Source organism: Poromitra crassiceps (genome assembly GCF_964638095.1).
Source record: "Poromitra crassiceps genome assembly, chromosome: 4".
NCBI classification, from domain to species: Eukaryota; Metazoa; Chordata; class Actinopteri; order Beryciformes; family Melamphaidae; genus Poromitra; species Poromitra crassiceps.
This window is the reverse complement of record NC_139626.1, coordinates 24,778,673-24,799,025: the sequence shown is the minus strand read 5'-3', so window position 1 is coordinate 24,799,025 and position 20,353 is coordinate 24,778,673. Positions and strand designations below refer to the sequence as shown.

The window sequence follows — 20,353 nt, the reverse complement described above, 5'->3', positions numbered from 1 at the left end:
CATTTGGCTAGCCGCTGCAATGCGTTCACGTTAACAACACAGGACAGCTGAGCTCTATGATACCAGCGGGCTTTGATAGCCTCTGCTCTGTGCTACAGCACAGAGCCAGGCGACTGAAGTGGGCAGTGGCTGTCACTACCAGCAATTTGAACGGCGCAAAACAAATAACGTTAACGTGTGTGTGTTGAATTTAACTAGCTGGCAGAGAACTGACTGAATTACTGGCTGATATAGCGTTAGATTCGCGTGGGCTTTTGAACCTAGAGAGAGTTTAGGATAAATGGCTAGAGAAACGCAGCTGCTGTATCTAGTATGGAGCGACTCCAACTTTCACTTTGGAAACAGGCGAGTTAAATTCACAGTTGAAGACTTGTACTCACTTTGGGTTGAAAACAGGAAAGAATGTGAAGTTTCTTCTTTGTCTTAAAAAGTTTTGACAGCACAGCCGACTTCTCATGCGCTGGGGACGCCCCGGCGACATTAAACAATCGCACCCAGTTCAGAGAAGCAGTGGAGCAGAGGAGGGGGAGTGGAGGCTTTCCTGAACTGAACTGGGCGCACTTGTTTAATGCTGCCGGCGCGTCCCCTGCACGTCACAGGAAGTGGACTTGGCCTTTTTATTATTAAAACGGCACAATTTGAATTCGAACAGATAATTAATTACGATGATCCGATGTAGAAGGCTCAGAGGTCGATGGGGGGTCGGCCCATCACGATGGTCGATGCCATCGTCCATCGTGCCTACCCTAGTCGATACATGCAAGTCTCATTTTGAATCATTTTCTAAAAATGTGTTTGTAAAATTCTCTTAGCATTTTGTCAGCTATCATTTAACTAAAACCAGTCACATTCACTTCATACACTTTAGTTTATACACACCTTGTTAATGTTGTATAAAACAATAAACAATTTCCACATTCTCTGAAATACTTTTTATCATGTTTAGACAACCCAAAATATCAGTAAAAAAACAACAAGAAAAAAAGTGTTGTTGTTGTTAGAAGACATCGCTCACATAAATAAGAAATGTGAAACTCATACTCAACTCAAACTCATATGGCAAATTAAGTGTCCAACAACAGACATTTGCTTGCGGGAGAAAAAACAGGTTTGGACGTTTCACCATCACTCACCAGTGATTGGACTGCAACACAGGGCTCTCATTCTGGGCGATGTGGTATAAGGCACTCATCGCATTCATGTTGAACAGAGGAGGCTTCCTTTCCGCTACAGAGCGACAGAGACAGACAGCGTGACAGGGACAAAGACAGACAGCGTGACCGGGACAAAGTCAGACAGCGTGACAGGGACAAAGACAGACAGCGTGACAGGGACAAAGACAGACAGCGTGACAGGGACAAAGACAGACAGCGTGACAGGGACAAAGACAGACAGCGTGACAGGGACAAAGACAGACAGCGTGACAGGGACAAAGACAGACAGCGTGACAGGGACAAAGACAGACAGCGTGACAGGGACAAAGACAGACAGCGTGACAGGGACAAAGACAGACAGCGTGACAGGGACAAAGACACACAGCGTGACAGGGACAGAGACACACAGCGTGACAAAGACAGACAGTGTGACAGGGACAGAGACAGACAGCGTGACAGAGACACAGCGTGACAGGGACAGAGACAGACAGCGTGACAGGGACAGAGACACACAGCGTGACAGGGACAGAGACAGACAGCGTGACAGAGACACAGCGTGACAGGGACAAAGACAGACAGGGACAAAAAGACGGATAAAGAGAGAGGACAATAAAACAAGAGAAGACTGCAATGGACAATGGTCTGCATTAGGGATGGGCATTTCTAGCAAAAACACTATTCGAAATTCGCTGGCCAAATTCGAATTTAATTCGAATTTCGAGAAGAAAAAAAAAATGTAAAAAAAAAAAAAAAAAATTTTTTTTTTTTTTTTTTACATTTTTAAATTTTTTTACATTGACATTTTCGAAAATAAAAAACAGTTTTGACAATCATGAGTGGTTGTGGTTCATTAAATATTTAGTAGGCTCAGGTCTGAGTGCCAAAGGGGTGCCAAAGTCACCCCCTCTCCCTCTTCATGGGATTTCATCCGCCATTCATTTTTCCATAAACCTTGCTTAAAATGCTTATAGCGATTTGACTATACTTAGAATCAGGGGAGACAATGCAACATTTCACTAAATTTTTTTTTTTTTTTTTTTTTTTTTTCGAATTTCAATAATAAAAGTCGACCTTGATAATAACAACGATTATTCGAAAATTCGAAATTCGATGCCCATCCCTAGTCTGCATGCATTCAGATTGGTGAGACGATGAGTGCACTTGTGGACCATTTTGTGGCAGTCTCTTACCCAGCTCTATGCAGGTAATTCCAAGTGACCACACATCCACCTTCCCATCGTACTGGCCCTCGTCCATGGCCAGGATCACCTCAGGAGCCATCCTGCATGCAGGGACAGGACAGAGACATTCAGACTTTCACAGCTTGCCTGGGCCCAGAACTTCAAATCCGCCCATTCTCCATGGAGCTGTGTTTTGGCTGCTCTTGGTCTGGCATCGTCATATGCAAATGCAAATTCCTCGGATGACAGAATGTCGAGCCAATGAGCGCCGAGGGGGACTAACGATCAGTGTCAATAAACAGCGCAATGGGCGGAACTAATGCGGTTGTTAAGCAGTTGTCAAGTGTGCCGACAGCAATGGCGGCCGCCATAGATGATGCTGCTATCCAGGTTGTTTTAAATCGATTTAAAATACCACCAGTTACTTTGAAATCCGAACGGCATTCTGCTTTCAAGGTATTTATTCAAAGGAAAGATGTTTATTTTTTGCTTTCTCCCGACTGGATTAACTAACGTTAGATTCGGGCTCTAGAGATTGGTTAGTTGAAATGGAATTCACCTGGGGGATTCTGGGGGAAATGTAAACACAGTGCAATCTCAGGCCATGTTTATATGACAATGGTCTCTGCATAAAACGGAAAACTGTCGTTGCATTCTCGCATTTATACATAGCGTTTGTGACAACAATTCACGTGCAGATTGAAGACGCAAAAAAACTCCAGAGCAGCGTCAAGTGAGCCAGAATAAAATCGAAACTGCTGGTTAAAACCTTCACAATAATGGCAATTAAATCAACTTAATAGCCTTATTGACGCGTGTTGCAATGTTTTTTTTGTGTGCGATCCGAAATACAAAGAACACAGACAGTTAAGTCAATTTTAACCGTAGTAATGTGGTGGTTTGTGTTTTTTATTTACCCAGTTATAAATTACTGCTTTTATTTTGAAGGTAAAAAGGCTTAGCCTCCTGTATTTTGTCCATTTCTAACGGGATGGATTTAGCTTAATAGGATTACACTTTAAATGAATTTTCCACAGGAGAGTGACACGAATAGTGATAAACTGCTGCAGATTGGTCCTTTACAGAATAAAAACCTAGTAAAGTTCCATAAAAAAAGGTCGGATTCTTTGCAGCACTTGGGACTTGAGGAAATCGATGGATCTGGCCGCAAGTTGAGGGTCTTCAATTATTTAATGCGGGAGTGATTCATTGATAAGCGTGACGTTAATAGCGGGCACTTAATGCAGATTATGTGTTTTTAGCAACTCCTTATCAGACTGATGTTTGTTGAATGCCAAAGCGATTCACTTGTGCCATAAGGCTGTAAGGGCTGAATGCTCCTATCATTTGTGGTCTTACTATCAGTCTTCCATGGCAAAGGGGGGCCGTGTCATCACCTGATTTGATGATGAACCCGTTTTCACTTTTCTGCGTTTTCAGCCCCAAGAACGCCGTTGCCGTGTAAAAAGAAGGCACCAACGCACAAAAAAGTTTGCCATTTTATGCAGGGAGCATTGCCGTGTAAACAGGGCCACAGACTAGGAGATGGAAATGTAACGAGTGTAACGAGTTGACAATTCAGTCTGATATCAGACTATTTCCCATCTCCTTTCCTTTTATCCTTGGCCAACACAGCTCAGCACTTCAATGCCCATTCAGCACACATCAACGTCTCGAGGGTTAGGTTGCCTCACATACAATAACAATGGAAACCTGTAGCGCTTGTGCAGTGGAAACTGATACCCCTTTCACACCGTGACCCATGTGGGTCAACAGTCAGTGTAAAAAAGATTCAACCCAGGTAATTTAACCCGGTTCAAGCTCAAACTCTGCATGTTGTTAGAGTTCAATGCTTAACCTACTTCATGGGGCCACACCTCATTGGCTTCTTCCTGCATGAGTGTGACAAAAACGCCACACGACACGATACAAGGGCATTTGCAAACATCTCAGGGGGCAGACATTGCAAAACAGAGACGGTACGAATACAACATTCTACAGGGGATGAATTAGAAAAAACACATAAGAATGTTGGGAGAGACAGTCAGCAAGTATGCATTTTACCGGCTCACAGGACAAAATGAAAGCGATTGATAGGGTAGTTGGTCAATACCAATGACTCAGCAAATTACTTTGCCAGCTGCTGAGATTGCTGGCTCTCAAAAGTTACTTTCTCGTCCGTACTTTCTTCTGGAACAAAAGATTCCCACGCATTTCAAGACACGCGTTTCAAGACACTCCAGTCCAAATGTACTCACCCACCCACGCATTTTAACGGCTCAAATCTGGAGGACAGTGAGGTGAGCAACGTCCAATGTTTTGTTCTGCTATAATGGCTACAAAGTCTTGTTCTCCACCACCCAATAAAACAAATGAAAAAGTAGCATTATTATTTAGCACTGTGATCCTGTTCACTAGACACTTTCTGTTGGATCTCTACTCTAACCAGCTAGTTTACCCATCTCTGTTGTGAAAATAGAACTCATAGTTGGTGCCGTAGACTTGAGTAGGAGAAGATACGTTGTATCAATGTTGTTGCAATCTGGTCGGTGATAAAGTCTAGTCACAGATGACTTAATGCCATTTTAACACATCTCCTTTTGATGATCTTATTAAGATAGCAGCCTACAGAGAAGTGACTACTAAGGAACTAAGGCAGTAGATTTGTGTAGGTCTGACCCAGGTCAGGTGTGTACTGTAGCAACACCGGACATCCCCTGTCATTCTCCAGTGTGGGTCTTAGTGTAAATTGCCTCCTACACAGGATGTACCAGAATAAAAATACCTCAACAGTCCCATGCTGTACATTATTACTTTATTAGAAAAACCCTGTAATTGGCAAGTGGATCCACATGCAAAAAACAGTTTTTCAGTAGTGGGTTTGCAGCACTTTCCAAGCCATCATCTCAGTGGTTCCCAACCTTTTTTTGTCTTATGTACCCCTTGAGCTGTTTTGCCATGCCAATAGTACCCCATGACTCATGCAAGTCAATGATTCCCCCAACTCATATTAATCTTTTAGTAGGCATCTACGAACACATCAGATTATTGAATTGAAATCATATGAATGACTCCCCTTTTATACAATTATTCCAATTTCATTTGAGGGAAAAATCATCAGTTTTACCAAGATGGGACTACGAAATTATTTTTAATATTATTTTTTTTAAATCATTTTGGAAATAAGTTGTAATCCCCAATCTTTCCAAGTATCTCCTGCAAGCTGCTCCAGTACCCCTGGTTGGGAATCACTGATCCCAATTTAGAGAATGGTACGGTTTTGATGGACAAGCATTATGGTGCGTCTCGACTCACCAGTAGGGCGTGCCCACAAAGGAGTTGGCTGGGGCAACGATGGAGGCGGAGCCAAAGTCCCCCAGTTTGACCTGGCCGGGCTCTGTCAGCAAGATGTTTCCTGCCTTCACATCCCTGAGAGAGGGAGAGAGATAGATATTGATACAAGGCAGGAGAATGGTCAGGTAAGGTCAGGTCAGGTAAGGTCAGGTAAGGTCAGTAGGGCTGTCCCGGCGAGTCGATGTAATCGATGACGTCGACTACGTAATTACGTCGACACACGCTATGTGCCTCGCCTTGTCCCAATCGTCACAAAACAAAAATAGTGTGGCTAATGTTAGCGGCTAACTGTTACTTGTCGTTACTTTACATGGCACTAAAATGCCACTGAATGACCAAATTGATTTAACTTTTAACCATTTCGATTTCCACTTTCCATACGGACCCCCAGCATTGGTTAGTTGTTAACGTTGTGACTATATTTATAACGTTATAACGTACTCCGACCGGTTTGCGGTTTATAATTGAGGGCTGAATACAGCCGTGCTGTGTTGCGCAATAGCTACAACCCCTGGCTGTATTCAGACTGATAGTATAAACCGGAAGCTGGAGCACGTTATAAACATTATAAATATAGTCACGTTATAAACTAACCAATGCTGGGGGTCCGTATGGACAGTGGAAATCGAAATGGTTAAAAGTTAAATCAATTTGGTCATTTGGTGGCGTTTTACTGCCATGTTAAGTAACGACAAGTTAACAGTTAGCCGCTAACATTAGCCACATTACCCATCAGCGGAGCGTCATTTGACGTCAGCACACTCTTCTAAACAGGTCGCGTGCCGCGTTCCAGTCGATTCCAGTGGGCATTCCCATGCGTTCACATGGACCCATGTTGGGTGTGGATGCTACAGACACACACAGTCTTGTGTCTGGATGATGTGTGACCATCTTACATGGAGCATTTTGTCTTTCTCTAAAATTAAGATCACTGTTACTGAAAATTGCACACCATTGTACGGGTAAGATGATGATTTTATGTTAAATCATCATCTGCTAAACTCAGTTGACATTGCAGAAGGTTTTTGGTATTCCTCCTGAAAGTGACTTGAATTTTATTTATTCTACTATTTTATTTTGAATTGCACTATATTCATTTTATTTGAGGACAAGCTCTTGCTTTAATTTTATTTGAGAGATTTTATGTTGGACTGTTAAAGAGAATGAGATGGTTAAATAAAATACTGAAATTGAGAAGTTTTTGGTCATTTATTTGTTTTGGGTAAATGTATTGTTATTAGGGCTGTGAATCTTCACTGGCCTCACGATTCGATTACGATTCAGAGGGCTACGATTCGATTCGATTACGATTATCGATGCATCTCGATGCATCTTAAATCGATGCATCACTTTTTTTCCCCAATACATGATTTATTTTTTCTCACTTTCTTTTTTCTCACTGTGTGGCTACTTTTAAAATAAAAGTGCATTTAGAATTGCATTGTATTATGATCCATAATTAAAATAAACAACTGCATGTACTTCCATTATATTTTATTATTAGGGGTTCAAGCCCTGAAGGGGCTGAAACCCTATTGTTTTTGTGCTGGTTTATTATTTTTTTTCGGGTTAGGGTTGAAACTAATGTCCCCTACTTTCTGAGGCACACAATTACTCACATAAGACCCTAAATTTAATAGTTAAGAAGGTTTTTGTGGACTTTGGTTTGCAGGGACTTTAAGCTTATCGTACGCAGGGCTGTTTGTGCGTTCTCTACTGTATTCATTTAATTTCGCTCTTCAAAATTCAAGATCGACTTTAATTGCCACAGTAAGTAATCAGATTACAAACAAAGAATTTGACAGTGCAAGTATGCAGCGCAGCAGTCACATCAATATTAGAAGACAACGCAATACAGAAAAAAGAAAAGACAAAATATAAAGTGCAAAATATAGTCTTTTAAAGTGACATATGATGGGGGGGGCAGGATATCGTCCAGCCGGCTGTGCTCAGGGGGCCCCGGGAAGGTGATAGAGTCCTTATGTTTGAAATGTATTAGGATAAACCCCTTGAGATGCGTCATCTCGTTTTAGAGGGGGTCCCAGAGCCTTATTTGTGGGGGCTTTTGGGTCTCGAAGAGGCGGATGACAGTTGGTAAGAAGCTGTCCCTGCGACGAGATGTTCTGGTTCCGCCGGACATCAGTCTTCCATGGGGGAGGGCCTTGAACAGTTTATGTCCTGGATGGGTGGAGTCGGCCATGATCTTTATATAATATTAATATATATATATATATAATTTTTCTTGGAACACAAAGAGCAAAATTGAACAAACTCAGGAAAAAGAAAAAAAAGAAAAGCATAGATCTATGTATATATGTTTTACAACGTGGTGCTACCAGCCGCGTGAGGTGCTTACAGTATGTACTTGCAAGAGATGTTGTACATGGGATCCCACGCAAGGGTTCTATGAGGAACCAGCCGGGTGAGTCACCCGTCAGCCCTAACCTTGTCAAGGTACGCAAGAAACGGGCCCCAGATGGTTGAACATTTCTTAAGTGAGCTGGTCCTCAGGAACCCGAGTCTCTCCATCCATATAACTGAGACCATGTCCCTCAATGGCCATGATTTTATGAGACTGTGATGGAGGAGGTGAGGATGGACTCAGAAGTGTGGGGGAGGAGAGCAGAATAGATGGTGAGAAAGGGGGAGGGGTTACCTGTGAATCATGTTGTGAGAGTGAAGATACACCAAACCCTGCAATGCACCATGGGTGATGGCAGCTATTTCCACTTCCTGGAGGGGTTTCTTGTGGACTGGATGCAGAGAGACATCAGGGAATATCAGGATTACGGTACTGGATTACATCACCCCCCCCCCCCCCCCCCCAACAACTGAGTGATATAATTAAGTTATTAGCAGTTCTTAATTACCGGCTTCTCTCTTTTGGCACATTCTCTGCTTTCCTACTCACCTTCCAAGAGGTCAGAAGCTGAGCCCAAGCAGTACTCCATCACCAGCTAGGAGAGAGACAGAGGCAGTGTTAAACAACATGCTATTTTAGGAAACTTAACATGAGACCATACTTGATGGTAAGTGCACACACTCACCCAGGCTGTGTGCTCTCTCAGGTAACACCCGCGGTACTCAACGGTGTTGGGATGGCGCAGTTTCTGGAGGAACTTCACTTCCTTGATGATATCCTGCCATTTCTGGAACATGACAAAGGCCATGTTTATAGATAAGCACACACTTGTGACAGAGAAACTGAGCTTAAACGCATCTAAAATTAAGAATAGGGATTTAAGTGTTGCCAGGTCATACCTCGTTGGACTGTTTGCCACTATAGGACATCTTCTTGATGGCCACCACCTCATTGGTGCGGATATCATGGGCCTAAAATGGAAAGGGTTAACAAAGGGTTATGGAAATCGGCCGCTCTACGGGCTCTCAAAATCGTGACTGACAGACAGACACACCGCCCACCCACCTAGGTGCCATCGTGCAACTGTGCACCCTCGGCTACATCACAGTTGCTCGAGTGACATCACTGATGACAACACAACTGCCTGAGTGACATCACAGTTGATGTCTCATCAGACGCGTGGAAATCGTCAACTATTTTTTATAATTGATTAATCGTTTAGACTAATTTTAGAATTAAAGAAAAAAAGATTAAAATGATCTCGTTCCAGCTTCTTGAATGTGAATATTTCCTGGTTTCTTTAGTCTTCTGTTCTATGACAGTAAACTGATTGTCTTTGGGCTGTGGACTGTTGGTCAGGACAAAAGAAGACATTTGAAGATGTCATCTTGTTCGACATTTTTCAACATTTTCTGACATTTTATAGAGCAAACGACTAATTGATTACCGTAAATTCCGGACTATAAGCCGCGGCTTTTTCCCCGTTTTTTGGCCCTGCGGCTTATATAACGGTGCGGCTTATCTATGGATTTTTTCAGAAAAAAAAAAAAAAATACAAATAAAATCTCTCTTTTTTAGCACTCTTTCTAACTATAAATCCACTTCTGTTTTAATTTCCTCTCTTGCCCTCTTTTCACCACACCGCGGACACTGTGTGCACTGTAAAAATAAACAAAGGTGGTGTTGTGTTATGTTGTTTTGTTGAAATGTTACGGTAATACGGTAAATGGGAGCTTCCTCAAACAGCCATCTCTTTCCCGACAATCCCCTCTGTGCGTGACCCCTTACATATGGTAATTACGGTAAGCAAACGGCCACTCGGCCAACAACTCCCTCCCCCGACTACCAGGAGAAAATCACAAACTTCGGCGAATTCACACAAAGGAAGATCAAGGAATATTCACAACAAGACGAGCAGTAGAAGCAACACTCTCTCACTTACCATGGGGAAGGTACGCAGAAATTCACACGACGCAGCTTTCAAGTTGAAAGCAGTCAATCTCGCATTAAAAGAGGGAAACAGAGCAGCAGCGCGTAACCTGGGCATCGACGAGTCAATGGTGAGGCGTTGGAAGGTGCAGCAGGAGGAACTGTCTCAGTGCAAGAAGACCAAAAAGTCCTTCAGAGGTCATAAAAGCAGATGGCCCGAACTTGAAGATTCCCTTGAAGATTGGGTGTTGACCCAGAGAGCAGACGGCCGAGGCGTTTCCACGGTGCAGATCCGACTGAAGGCCAAAACAGTCGCCACCGAAATGAAAATTGAACATTTCATAGGTGGCCCATCTTGGTGCTTCCGATTCATGAGACGAAAGGGACTGTCCATCCGGGCGAGAACTACTGAACAACTCCCTCCCGACTACCAGGAGAAAATCACAAACTTCGGCGAATTCACACAAAGGAAGATCACGGAATATTATAGGAGTGTGAAAACATCCACAATCACCAACGGGTTCCAAAACGCTGGACTGCTGCGGGATGAAGAGGATGACGCCGCCACAGCTGGCGCTGAGGGCCGTCAGAGGCTTCAGAGGCTGTTCGATGCCGACAGTGACGAAGAGGAGTTCGTTGGTTTTGAGTGACAATGAAGGAGAGAGGAGAGTGGTTGACGAAGCCACCCTGAACCTGTTCGTTTCCGACACTGAAGATGAGGACTTTGGTGGTTTCAGTACGCAGGAAGAAGAGGAAGACGAGGATTAGTGACTTGACTTCTCTGGTTACAGCCGTTTGCTGCACATATAGCCTATTGTTGTGTGATTTTGTCTGGGGATTAGTGACCTGACTTTTGTTTTGTTTTGTTGAAATGTTAATAAATGGGAGCTTCCCCAAACAGCCATCTCTTTCCCGACATTCCTCTCTGTGCACGAACCCTTACATATGGTAATTAAACATCAAAACACCCGCGGCTTATAGTCCGGTGCGGCTTATATATGTAAAAAACAGTCAATTTTGGAGCTGCGGCTTATATACCGGTGCGCCTTATAGTCCGGAATTTACGGTAGTCGAGAAAATAAATCGACAGATTAATCGATAATGAAAATAATCATTAGTTGCAGCCCTAGTACTCAAGCTGTAAGGTTACTTGTTTCAGTGCCTTTACAGTTGGGCCTTGCAAGTTGCACACACACGCAATGTAGTTTACATGTTAGATAGCTTTGAACAGACAAAATCTGATCTAAATTGATGTGCTAATGCTTCCAATTATCATTATGTCCTTACAATGATGGGAGAGCTCCAGCACATCACGGTGAGTATGGAAATAATATGATTTGTGACACGTCAGTCTTGGAAACAGATCAAATTGAATTTGGTGAAATTATCTTGTTAGACTTCAAGACAGAAAAACTCCCTATGAAAACAAAAAGTATCGACGTAGCTTCAGTCACTGTAGAATGTGATGGTAGGGCGAGACAATATGACTTCAAATCAATATCACATTATTTCAAACTTTTCCCTCCATTATTCACCCGCCCACTTGACCCAGTTGTGTTATGACTTCCTGTTCAAAACACCGTCTGTTTTACCTGGTCACTAGTACTGTACTGTCACAGGAAGTGTAAACACAATAGGAAGTAACTGGCTGACCCCTGTGTTGGAACATAAGGTGAATAGGGATGGGCAGGGTTCCCAACTAACCTTTCCACTGGAGCCCTTTTTCAGTTGGTCACACAGCACGTGATTTGGTCACACCGTGTTTGTGTGTGTTTGTGTTTGTGTGTGTGTGTGTGTGTGTATGTGTGGGGGGGTTTTCTTGTATTGTCTTATATTGTCAATATATAGGCTAATAAAGGATCCCATTACCTGGATGGCTGGAAAATTACATAATGTACTTTAAATGCCTCCATTTGTCAAACAAATAACTAACCTGTATCAATAGTACTAAATCAAGTACCGTAAATTCCGGACTATAAGGCGCACCGGTATATAAGCCGCAGCACCAAAATTGACTATTTTTTTCTTATATAAGCCGCACCGGTCTATAAGCCGCGGGTGTTTTGATGTTTAATTACCATATGTAATGGTTCGTGCACAGAGAGGAATGTCGGGAAAGAGATGGCTGTTTGGGGAAGCTCCCATTTATTAACATTTCAACAAAACAAGCATTACGGTAGGCTATAAGAAGCTCCCATTTATTAACATTTCAACAAAATAAATACCGTAGCTATAAAAAATAAAACAATAATAATAATAATAAAACAATCCTCAAAAGGATAATGTGCTGTAAACAATAAAACAATCCTCAAAAGGATAAAGTGCTGTAAACAATAAAACAATTCTCAAAAGGTTAAGGTAAGGTGCAGTAAACAAATTAACTGGAAAACAATAATATAACAATCCTCAAAAGGATAAGGTGCTGCCAACAATGAAACCAGGTACCGTAATCCTTGTCTTCATCTTTTAGGTGAAGGTGCAGCAAACGGCTGTAAACAGAGTCAAAGTCAAGTCACTAATCCTCGTCTTCCTCTTCTTCCTCCGTACTGAAACCAGCAAAGTCCTCAACTTCAGTGTCGGAAACGAACAGGTTCAGGGTGGCTTCGTCAACCACTCTCCTCTCTCCTTCGTTGTCGCTCTCAAAACCAACGAACTCCTCTTCGTCACTGTCGGAATCGAACAGCCTCTGAAGGCCCTCAGCTGTGGCGGCGTCCTCCTCTTCATCACGCAGCAGTCCAGCCTTTCGGAACCCGTTGGTGATCGTGGATGTTTTCACACTCCTCCACGCTGTCAGGACCCACTGGCAAACTTGAGCGAAAGTTGCTTTTCGCATGCGCCCTGTTTTTGTGAATGATTTGTCGCCGCTCGTCATCCACGTCTCCCACTCAACGCGTAGTGCCACTTTGAATGCACGATTGACACTGATGTCGAGTGGCTGCAGATGCTTCGTTGTGCCCCCAGGAATCACAGCTGGAATGGAGTTTGTGGTCTTGATGGCTGCTTTCACGGAATCCGTTATATGAGCCCTCATGCTGTCGAGAACGAGCAAAGCTTTCTTTTGGTGAAAGAATCCTCCAGGGCGCTTGACGTAGCACTCAGCCAACCACTCCTTCATGACACTTTCCATCATCCACCCTTTCTTGTTGACTCTGAGGCATATCCCACTGGGAATTTTCTCTTTCGGCATGGTAATCCGCTTGAAAATCACCATTGGCGGCAGCTTTACTCCAGATGCTGTGCAGCCGAGAACACAAGTGAAATTCGTTCTCTCGTGCCCAGTGGTTCTCAATGTGATCGACGATTCACCTTTCTTGTTAACAGTGCGAGTGAGTGGCAGGTCGAACGTCAAAGGCACTTCATCCATGTTTATGATCTGCTCCGGTTCGATGGAATATTCCTTGATCTTCCTTTGTGTGAATTCGCCGAAGTTTGTGATTTTCTCCTGGTAGTCGGGAGGGAGTTGCTGGCACACAGTCGTCCGCGCCCTGACGGACAGTCCCTTTCGTCTCATGAATCGGAAGCACCAAGATGGCCCACCTCTGAAATGTTCAATTTTCATTTCGGTGGCGACTGTTTTGGCCTTCAGTCGGATCTGCACCGTGGAAACGCCTCGGCCGTCTGCTTTCTGGGTCAACACCCAGTCTTCAAGGGAATCTTCAAGTTCCGGCCATCTGCTTTTATGACCTCTGAAGGACTTTTTGGTCTTCTTGCACTGAGACAGTTCCTCCTGCTGCTTCTTCCAACGTCTCACCCTCGACTCATTGATGCTCAGGGTACGCGCTGCTGCTCTGTTTCCCTCTTTTAGTGCGAGATTGACTGCTTTCAGCTTGAAAGCTGCGTCGTGTGAATTTCTGCGTACCTTCCCCATGGTAAGTGAGAGACTGCTCGTCTTGTTGTGATTCCGGGCGGCTGATGAACTTTGAACCGGTAGGAGTAACCGGTTGATTTCCGCCAATGATGTCAAGTCTTTAATACACAAAGGCAATTCAAGGTGCTTTACAAAAAAATAATCGAAAAAACAAGCAGCAAAGCAATGCACATAAAATGTGCTGATGAAGCTGTGTAACCTGTAAAATCCATCGATTTTGGAGGTCACCGAGTGGCCGTTTGCTTACCGTAATTACCATATGTAAGGGTTCACGCACAGAGGGGATTGTTGGCTGTTTGAGGAAGCTCCCATTTACCGTATTACCGTAACATTTCAACAAAACAACATAACACAACACCACCTTTGTTTATTTCGACAGTGCACACAGTGTCCGCGGTGTGGTGAAAAGAGGGCAACAGAGGAAATTAAAACAGAAGTGGATTTATAGGTAGAAAGAGTGCTAAAAAAGAGAGATTTTATTTGTATTTGTATTTTTTTTTCTGAAAAAATCCATAGATAAGCCGCACCGTTATATAAGCCGCAGGGGCCAAAAAACGGGAAAAAAGCCGCGGCTTATAGTCCGGAATTTACGGTACTTTGTGTCAAACTAGCACTTGATTAAAAAAAAACACGTTAAGTCTAACATTGACTTAGGGAGGAAGAGCGAGAGAGAGAGAGAGAGAGAGAGAGACAACAAGAGAGGGGTGAAGTCAGTTTGAGGGAGGGGGAAAGAGAGCCGAGCGTTATCAATCAAGGCACCGATCAATCGGAGTACCCCTAGCATGCATGGTAGGTGTGGCCAGTGGGCTACCAAGTTTCCCATCGCTGTTGCAAATCTCAACAAGGTAACTTACGAAGTAGACCGCTCCGAAGCTGCCATGACCTATCTCCCTCAGGTCTGTGAAGAGCTTCTCGGGGTCCTCCCTGTAGAAGAGCTCAGCCACCTCCGGGTCCTTCAGGCTCCCGGCCCGCACACTCGATGGCATGGCCAGCGCCTAGGGTGGGAGGGAGGGACACACTGGTGATCATCTGTTTGGACAATTCATGTTGGAAACATGGATTATCTATTATGTACATTAGGGCTGTGAAATGATTACTTTTCTTAATCGCGATTAATCTTGCAATTAACTATAGTTAATCGCGATTAATCGCGCCATCTTTGTATCGCATGTTTAAAATGCCATGTCTTACCTTTGCTGTTTTCCAATCAAAAGTTGTGTTTCACTTCATAAAAACGCTACTAATTGCTACTCCTAATGCCTCTTCATCATCTTAAAGCGTTGTTTTTTACAGTCATCGTGTTTACAAAGCCATATGGAGGATTTTACATGGAGTGGTCATCTTCACAGAATAGACGAGCTTTGGGTTCAGTCAGACAACATTTCCTGGAAAACTGCCTGACGTAAATTATTTCAGTTCACGTCGATTCTATTGGCTCTGACGCTTCCATAGAGGTGTCAATCATCGAAATCGGCCAATGGGGTCCCGAGATATCCCTCTGCGTATCGCCCCAGGCTTTGCAGGCAAATTGAAGAAGCCCTTTTGATGCATTTCACAGAGTAAAAATACAGATATAAGGCTTGAGGGTTATTCAAACCATAACGCATATTAACTGAGTGCCTATAGTGATATGTACATAGGAGAAAAAAAAGGTATTTCAGTCTTCTACCATAGAAAAGTCAAATGGCACCCATGATGCCCAAAATGTGCCCAGATCAGGTCCGTCTGGGCCTACATGTAGTAAATCATCTGTAAAATTGATCTGGTTCACTTTCTAAGGATTTGCTTTGATACAAGCACTCATAGGATATTATTAGTCTACTGCTCCATAGAATAATTTGGCTACCAACCCATGATTTTCAGGTGCTTTTCATCCAAAATAGTGTTTTTTTTTTAGGCGGAGCTTGAATTTTTTATTTTTTGCCATGTTCCAACTGATTTTACTCTGATACAGTACCTTTGTAATTGATTCTGACACTTCTCCAGCAATCTCATAGGTGTTGGCTAGCTTTTGAAAAAAATAATTTTCAGAAAATACCCTGTAGTTGTGGAGATATACTCCATTCAGTTCGGGCATGTCATTTTCGGCAGGTGAGCTGAAAAATAGGCTTAGGGATTAACAGGTTAATAATTCTTACCAGTGTGTCGTGATTGGGAATCAAATTAATGCAAATAAATGTACTTTGTGATCTTGAATTTTAGATTTATTTTCAATTCAATAGAAGTGCAATGTAGACCAGGCCCGATTTTAGCCTGCTACATTAGGGTGGGCTGGTAGGGGGCAACTTTGGCAGTAGGTTGCCAGAGGTTGAGGGTTCAGGGTAGGCCTGGGCGATATGGCCTCTAAAGAATATCGCAATGTTTTTTTTTGGCTATATCGCGATACACGATATATATCTCGATATTTTTTAAATCTCTCATAAATGCTCAATTTAACCCTTCAGGGTTCATACACATTTTGACCAATGGATTTCCATGACTTTAAACCAAATTTCCATGATCAAATATTTTGTAAAGTTTCGTGTATACATGAAAAAGTCAGTGAGTAAAAATATTCTATGTAATGTAACTACTAACAGATTACAATAATTGAAAAACAAACATGGTCATTTAGTACTAAAACACATTACTAGCCCCAACACTGACGACAACAAAGATCTTAGTAGGGCTGGGCAATATAGACCAAAGATTAGGGATGCACGATATGGATTTTTAGAGCCGATACAATCGATAAATATATGCTTCTCCTGGCCGATAACCGATACGATAAACCGATAATTATTTCACAATTTTGTATTAAAAAATAAGTTCTTAACCTGTATTTTATGCACAGCTGGGGTAAAAAAGAAGAAGAAAGAAAGGGCAGATGTAGTGAGCAAAGATGGATGATTTAATATTCCATAGCTCTGACCTAAGCAAATCTGACATCACTATTGTGAACACAAACAACACTTCTGATATAATATGATTGTTTTAGTAAAGTGTATCACTCAATAGTCAATACAAAAAATAATGGCTTTTATAGAACCGAAAGCCTAGCTGCTTAGTCTGCAGATAAAACATAAAAGGCATAGTAATTTAGACTAGGGATGCACCGATATGAAAATTTTGGCCGATCCCGATAACCGATATTAACATTGCTGTTATGGCTAGGGATGGGTACCAAACTCGGTACTTTTACAGGCACCGACCGAAAGGGGGCGGTACTACCGAGTATCAGTTCACATGAAATCAGACTGTACCTGATTTCGGTACTTGAACGCATCTGAGTACCGTAATAGAAGAGAGTGGGTAAAATAGAAATTCCGACAGAACCTTAAGGCAACACGCCAGAGCGCGTTACGTCAGTACGTCACACACACCTGAAACATCAACAAACAGGACCAGCCGAAAATGTGGCTACACTTTACCAAGATAGGCTCAGACAACACTAGTTGCAACATTTGTGATGTGAATTGCAAAGCTGGCCAGGGAAACACCTCAAACTTGAGGAAGCATGGTCAAACACAAGATATATTTAGCTAAATGCTGAAGACTGTAACTTCTTAGATAGGCTGAGGGTGAATGAAGCAGATATCGCACCGAGGCTAACGTTAGCAGCACCTCCTCAGCTGTAACGTTGAGAGAGGCATCGACTTCTACAACATCAGGTAACGTTATTTAATTAATTTAGCTAGCGTTAGCTGGATAAGTTGTTTCACTGCTGTTGTGGTTGTTAGATAACGGGGCTTTTCACTGTCTTCACAACGACTGCAAAACAGAGATCGCTAACGTTACTCTTGCTGCAGTAATTGTCAAGGGTTCAACATAACGTATTTCCTCAGCCTGTATAGTAGCTATCAACATGAAATAAAAAGCATTTGAGAGCTTAAACCCGTGGCTTTTTATTTGGAAGGGTTACATTTTCCGTAATCTTTATTAACATTTCTTAAAATGCATTAGAATCTTTTTATTTTTAGGGGTTAAAGATAAAAAAAATTAAAGATAAAGAACAAATATAATTCGAAAAGCCAAAGGGTTAAGCTCTCAAATGCTTTTTATTTTATGTTTCTATGTGCTACAGAGCCTGAGATATGAAGGCTTTAGTGAATACCGACCGCTCTCTCTGAGAAGTTTGGACTTTTTTTTTTTTACAACTGTAATTTTTTTGTTATTAGAGCGTGTAAAGTACCGAAAATGGTACCGTTTTGGGTACCGTACCGAATTCCAGGGACCGGTATCGTACCGGTATCGGTTCAAATGTGAACGGTACCCATCCCTAGTTATGGCCAATAACCGATATTTACCGATATCGATATGATCTGTATAAAAACACATTTCTATGATAATCACATTTTGTACATAGTGAAAAACACATGTAAACACTGTGAATTTGAAAAAGTAATGCATTTCTTTATTTCCAAAACATTTGGAAAAGCCCATAAATCATAGATTTACCTCATTGTTTCCTCTCAATGTGAACATTTTGGCTGATACCGATAACCGATAATAACATGGTAACATCGGACCGATGCCGATATGTTAAAAAATGACTAGCATCGGCCGATACCGATATGATTGCCGATATATCGTGCATCCCTAATTTAGACTCTTATTGGCATGACGTTACCGGCAACATATAAGCTGTCTGAATTTTGCATTGGGGTCAGTTCTATAGTGTGTCTAGTGTGTTCTACTGTGTCGTTTCACTTTTGACTGAAAAATGATGCCTCTAGATTAAAGAAAAGACACGTATGTGATGTTGACTTTTATGTAAATGTGCGCATTCGTTTTCCTTATAGATCATGACTGCCCCGCAGCTAGCTACGTTAGCTTCACATTACCTTGCATGTAACGTTAGCGTTAGTTGCTTTTGGAGACACAAACCCTGGACGTTTCATTTTGAGTAATGCATGAGGTTCTCTATGCTCTATGGTTTACGCCAGCTCTGGGAGTATGAAGTGCTTTAAATGCGGGGATTTTGGTCACAACAAGCTTGTGGACCGCTGCCTGCTGAACTAGGTAGCCACAACCAGCTAGCTAACGTTAGCCACTACAACAGCTAACGTTAACGCCAAACAAATCCGCTGCCTCCTCCCCACGTTTGGTTTAGCGTAACGCCAGCTCAGACTTTCCCCTAATCTCAGAAACCTTGTGGGACATGTATTGCAAATTGCAATAGTGGTTGTTTTGTTATCATTTGAAACGGTCAACAGCCACACTGGAGGCGGCCATGTTTCGCCAGCTGCTTGGGTTGGTTGCTGGGGATGGGTGTGTCTGACGCGGTTTGACGCGTTTGACGTAACCATCTTTTCATTATTCATGATTTTGTGGAAAGCATTCACTATAGAGTCTATAGTGATTCTGAATTGGACTAAATTGTTTACTGATCCTCCTCTTTTCTCCAACTATAGATCTCAAAGCATCAGAGACTATATGGTGAAGGCAGACTGCTACATACCGCCCCAGCAACACACGGGGAGGTTGGATGGAGTCACCGGCTTCTACCCTTGCACACACTGTGTAGCATGTAAATATTCAAAGAAAATGAACACATTCAAAAGTGCAGTGACTAACAAACAATACACTATCAGACAATTTGTCAATTGCAGTTAATCTAATGTAGTCTACATGATTTCCTGTAAGTGTAATCTCCAGTATGTAGGCAAGAAATTCCAGATCAGTTCGCACACATATTATAGAACATATGAGTGCCATCGGACGTAAGGACATTAAGTCTCCCATTGCCAGACATTAAGCCGGTCACTCCAGAGCAGATCTGTCTTTCATAATAATTGAACAAGTTAAGAAATCTAGAAGAGGTGGTGATCTAGAAACTAAACTCCTTCAAACTGAATCTAGATGGATATATTATTTGCAGTCTGTTAACCCAGGGGGCATGAATGAAGATCTCTCCCTCCAATGCTACCTATAGGACCTTTGTATACTTATTCATGATGAAATGTTTTTGTATTAAGAATATGAACTTATCAATGTAAAACTTCCTGTTGAAATGTGTTTTGTGTATTAAGAAGGTGAACATATATATACCGTATGTATAATCTATTTCATGATTTGTATAGCCTGGGTCAAAAACTGCATAGCTTTAAGGTCTCATTATGCTTTCCGCATCAGCGAGGAACGCGAGTGTCCGCGCGGAAAAGTGATGTCAAATCAGCAGACACGCCCCTCCGCAAGGCTCCGTGCGCACGGTTTTCGACCGGCCGTGCGCACGCCGAATTTTGTAACTACGCGGACGCGGACGCGGCTGGGCGGACAAAGTGGAGTTTTCAAGACTCGCGCTCAATTCCGCCTGCAGAAACCCACACAGAGTATAAAAGCTCCACACGTTTCCTCGTCAGGATTCCGTGTCTCTCATTTCCGTGCGGCCGGCCAAAGCGTCAAGCATAATCCAGGCTTTAGTCTCTTTGTAATTAGTCCACACCCCATCACCATGGTGATGATTTTGATTAATGATCCTCAGCACCTGAGCTGAGTCTACCTAGAACTCTATGAGAGCCATTGT

At 42.6% G+C, this 20,353-nt stretch overlaps 1 protein-coding gene across 1 annotated transcript in view; it reads right to left on the bottom strand.

The window, feature by feature from the left end:
- taok2b (TAO kinase 2b) overlaps nt 1–20,353 on the bottom strand; it is a gene marked incomplete at its 3' end in the record, with an annotated part of 47,028 nt that overhangs the window by 21,254 nt on the left and 5,421 nt on the right. The window contains exons 2-9 of the mRNA XM_083636320.1: nt 14,703–14,843; nt 8,951–9,022; nt 8,737–8,838; nt 8,601–8,646; nt 8,346–8,442; nt 5,651–5,764; nt 2,345–2,436; nt 1,134–1,227 (exon numbers count right to left, since the gene is read on the bottom strand). Of these exons, the coding sequence (XP_083492446.1) occupies nt 1,134–1,227; nt 2,345–2,436; nt 5,651–5,764; nt 8,346–8,442; nt 8,601–8,646; nt 8,737–8,838; nt 8,951–9,022; nt 14,703–14,834 (749 nt within the window). The 5' untranslated portion in view covers nt 14,835–14,843. The remainder of the gene's footprint in view (nt 1–1,133; nt 1,228–2,344; nt 2,437–5,650; nt 5,765–8,345; nt 8,443–8,600; nt 8,647–8,736; nt 8,839–8,950; nt 9,023–14,702; nt 14,844–20,353) is intronic.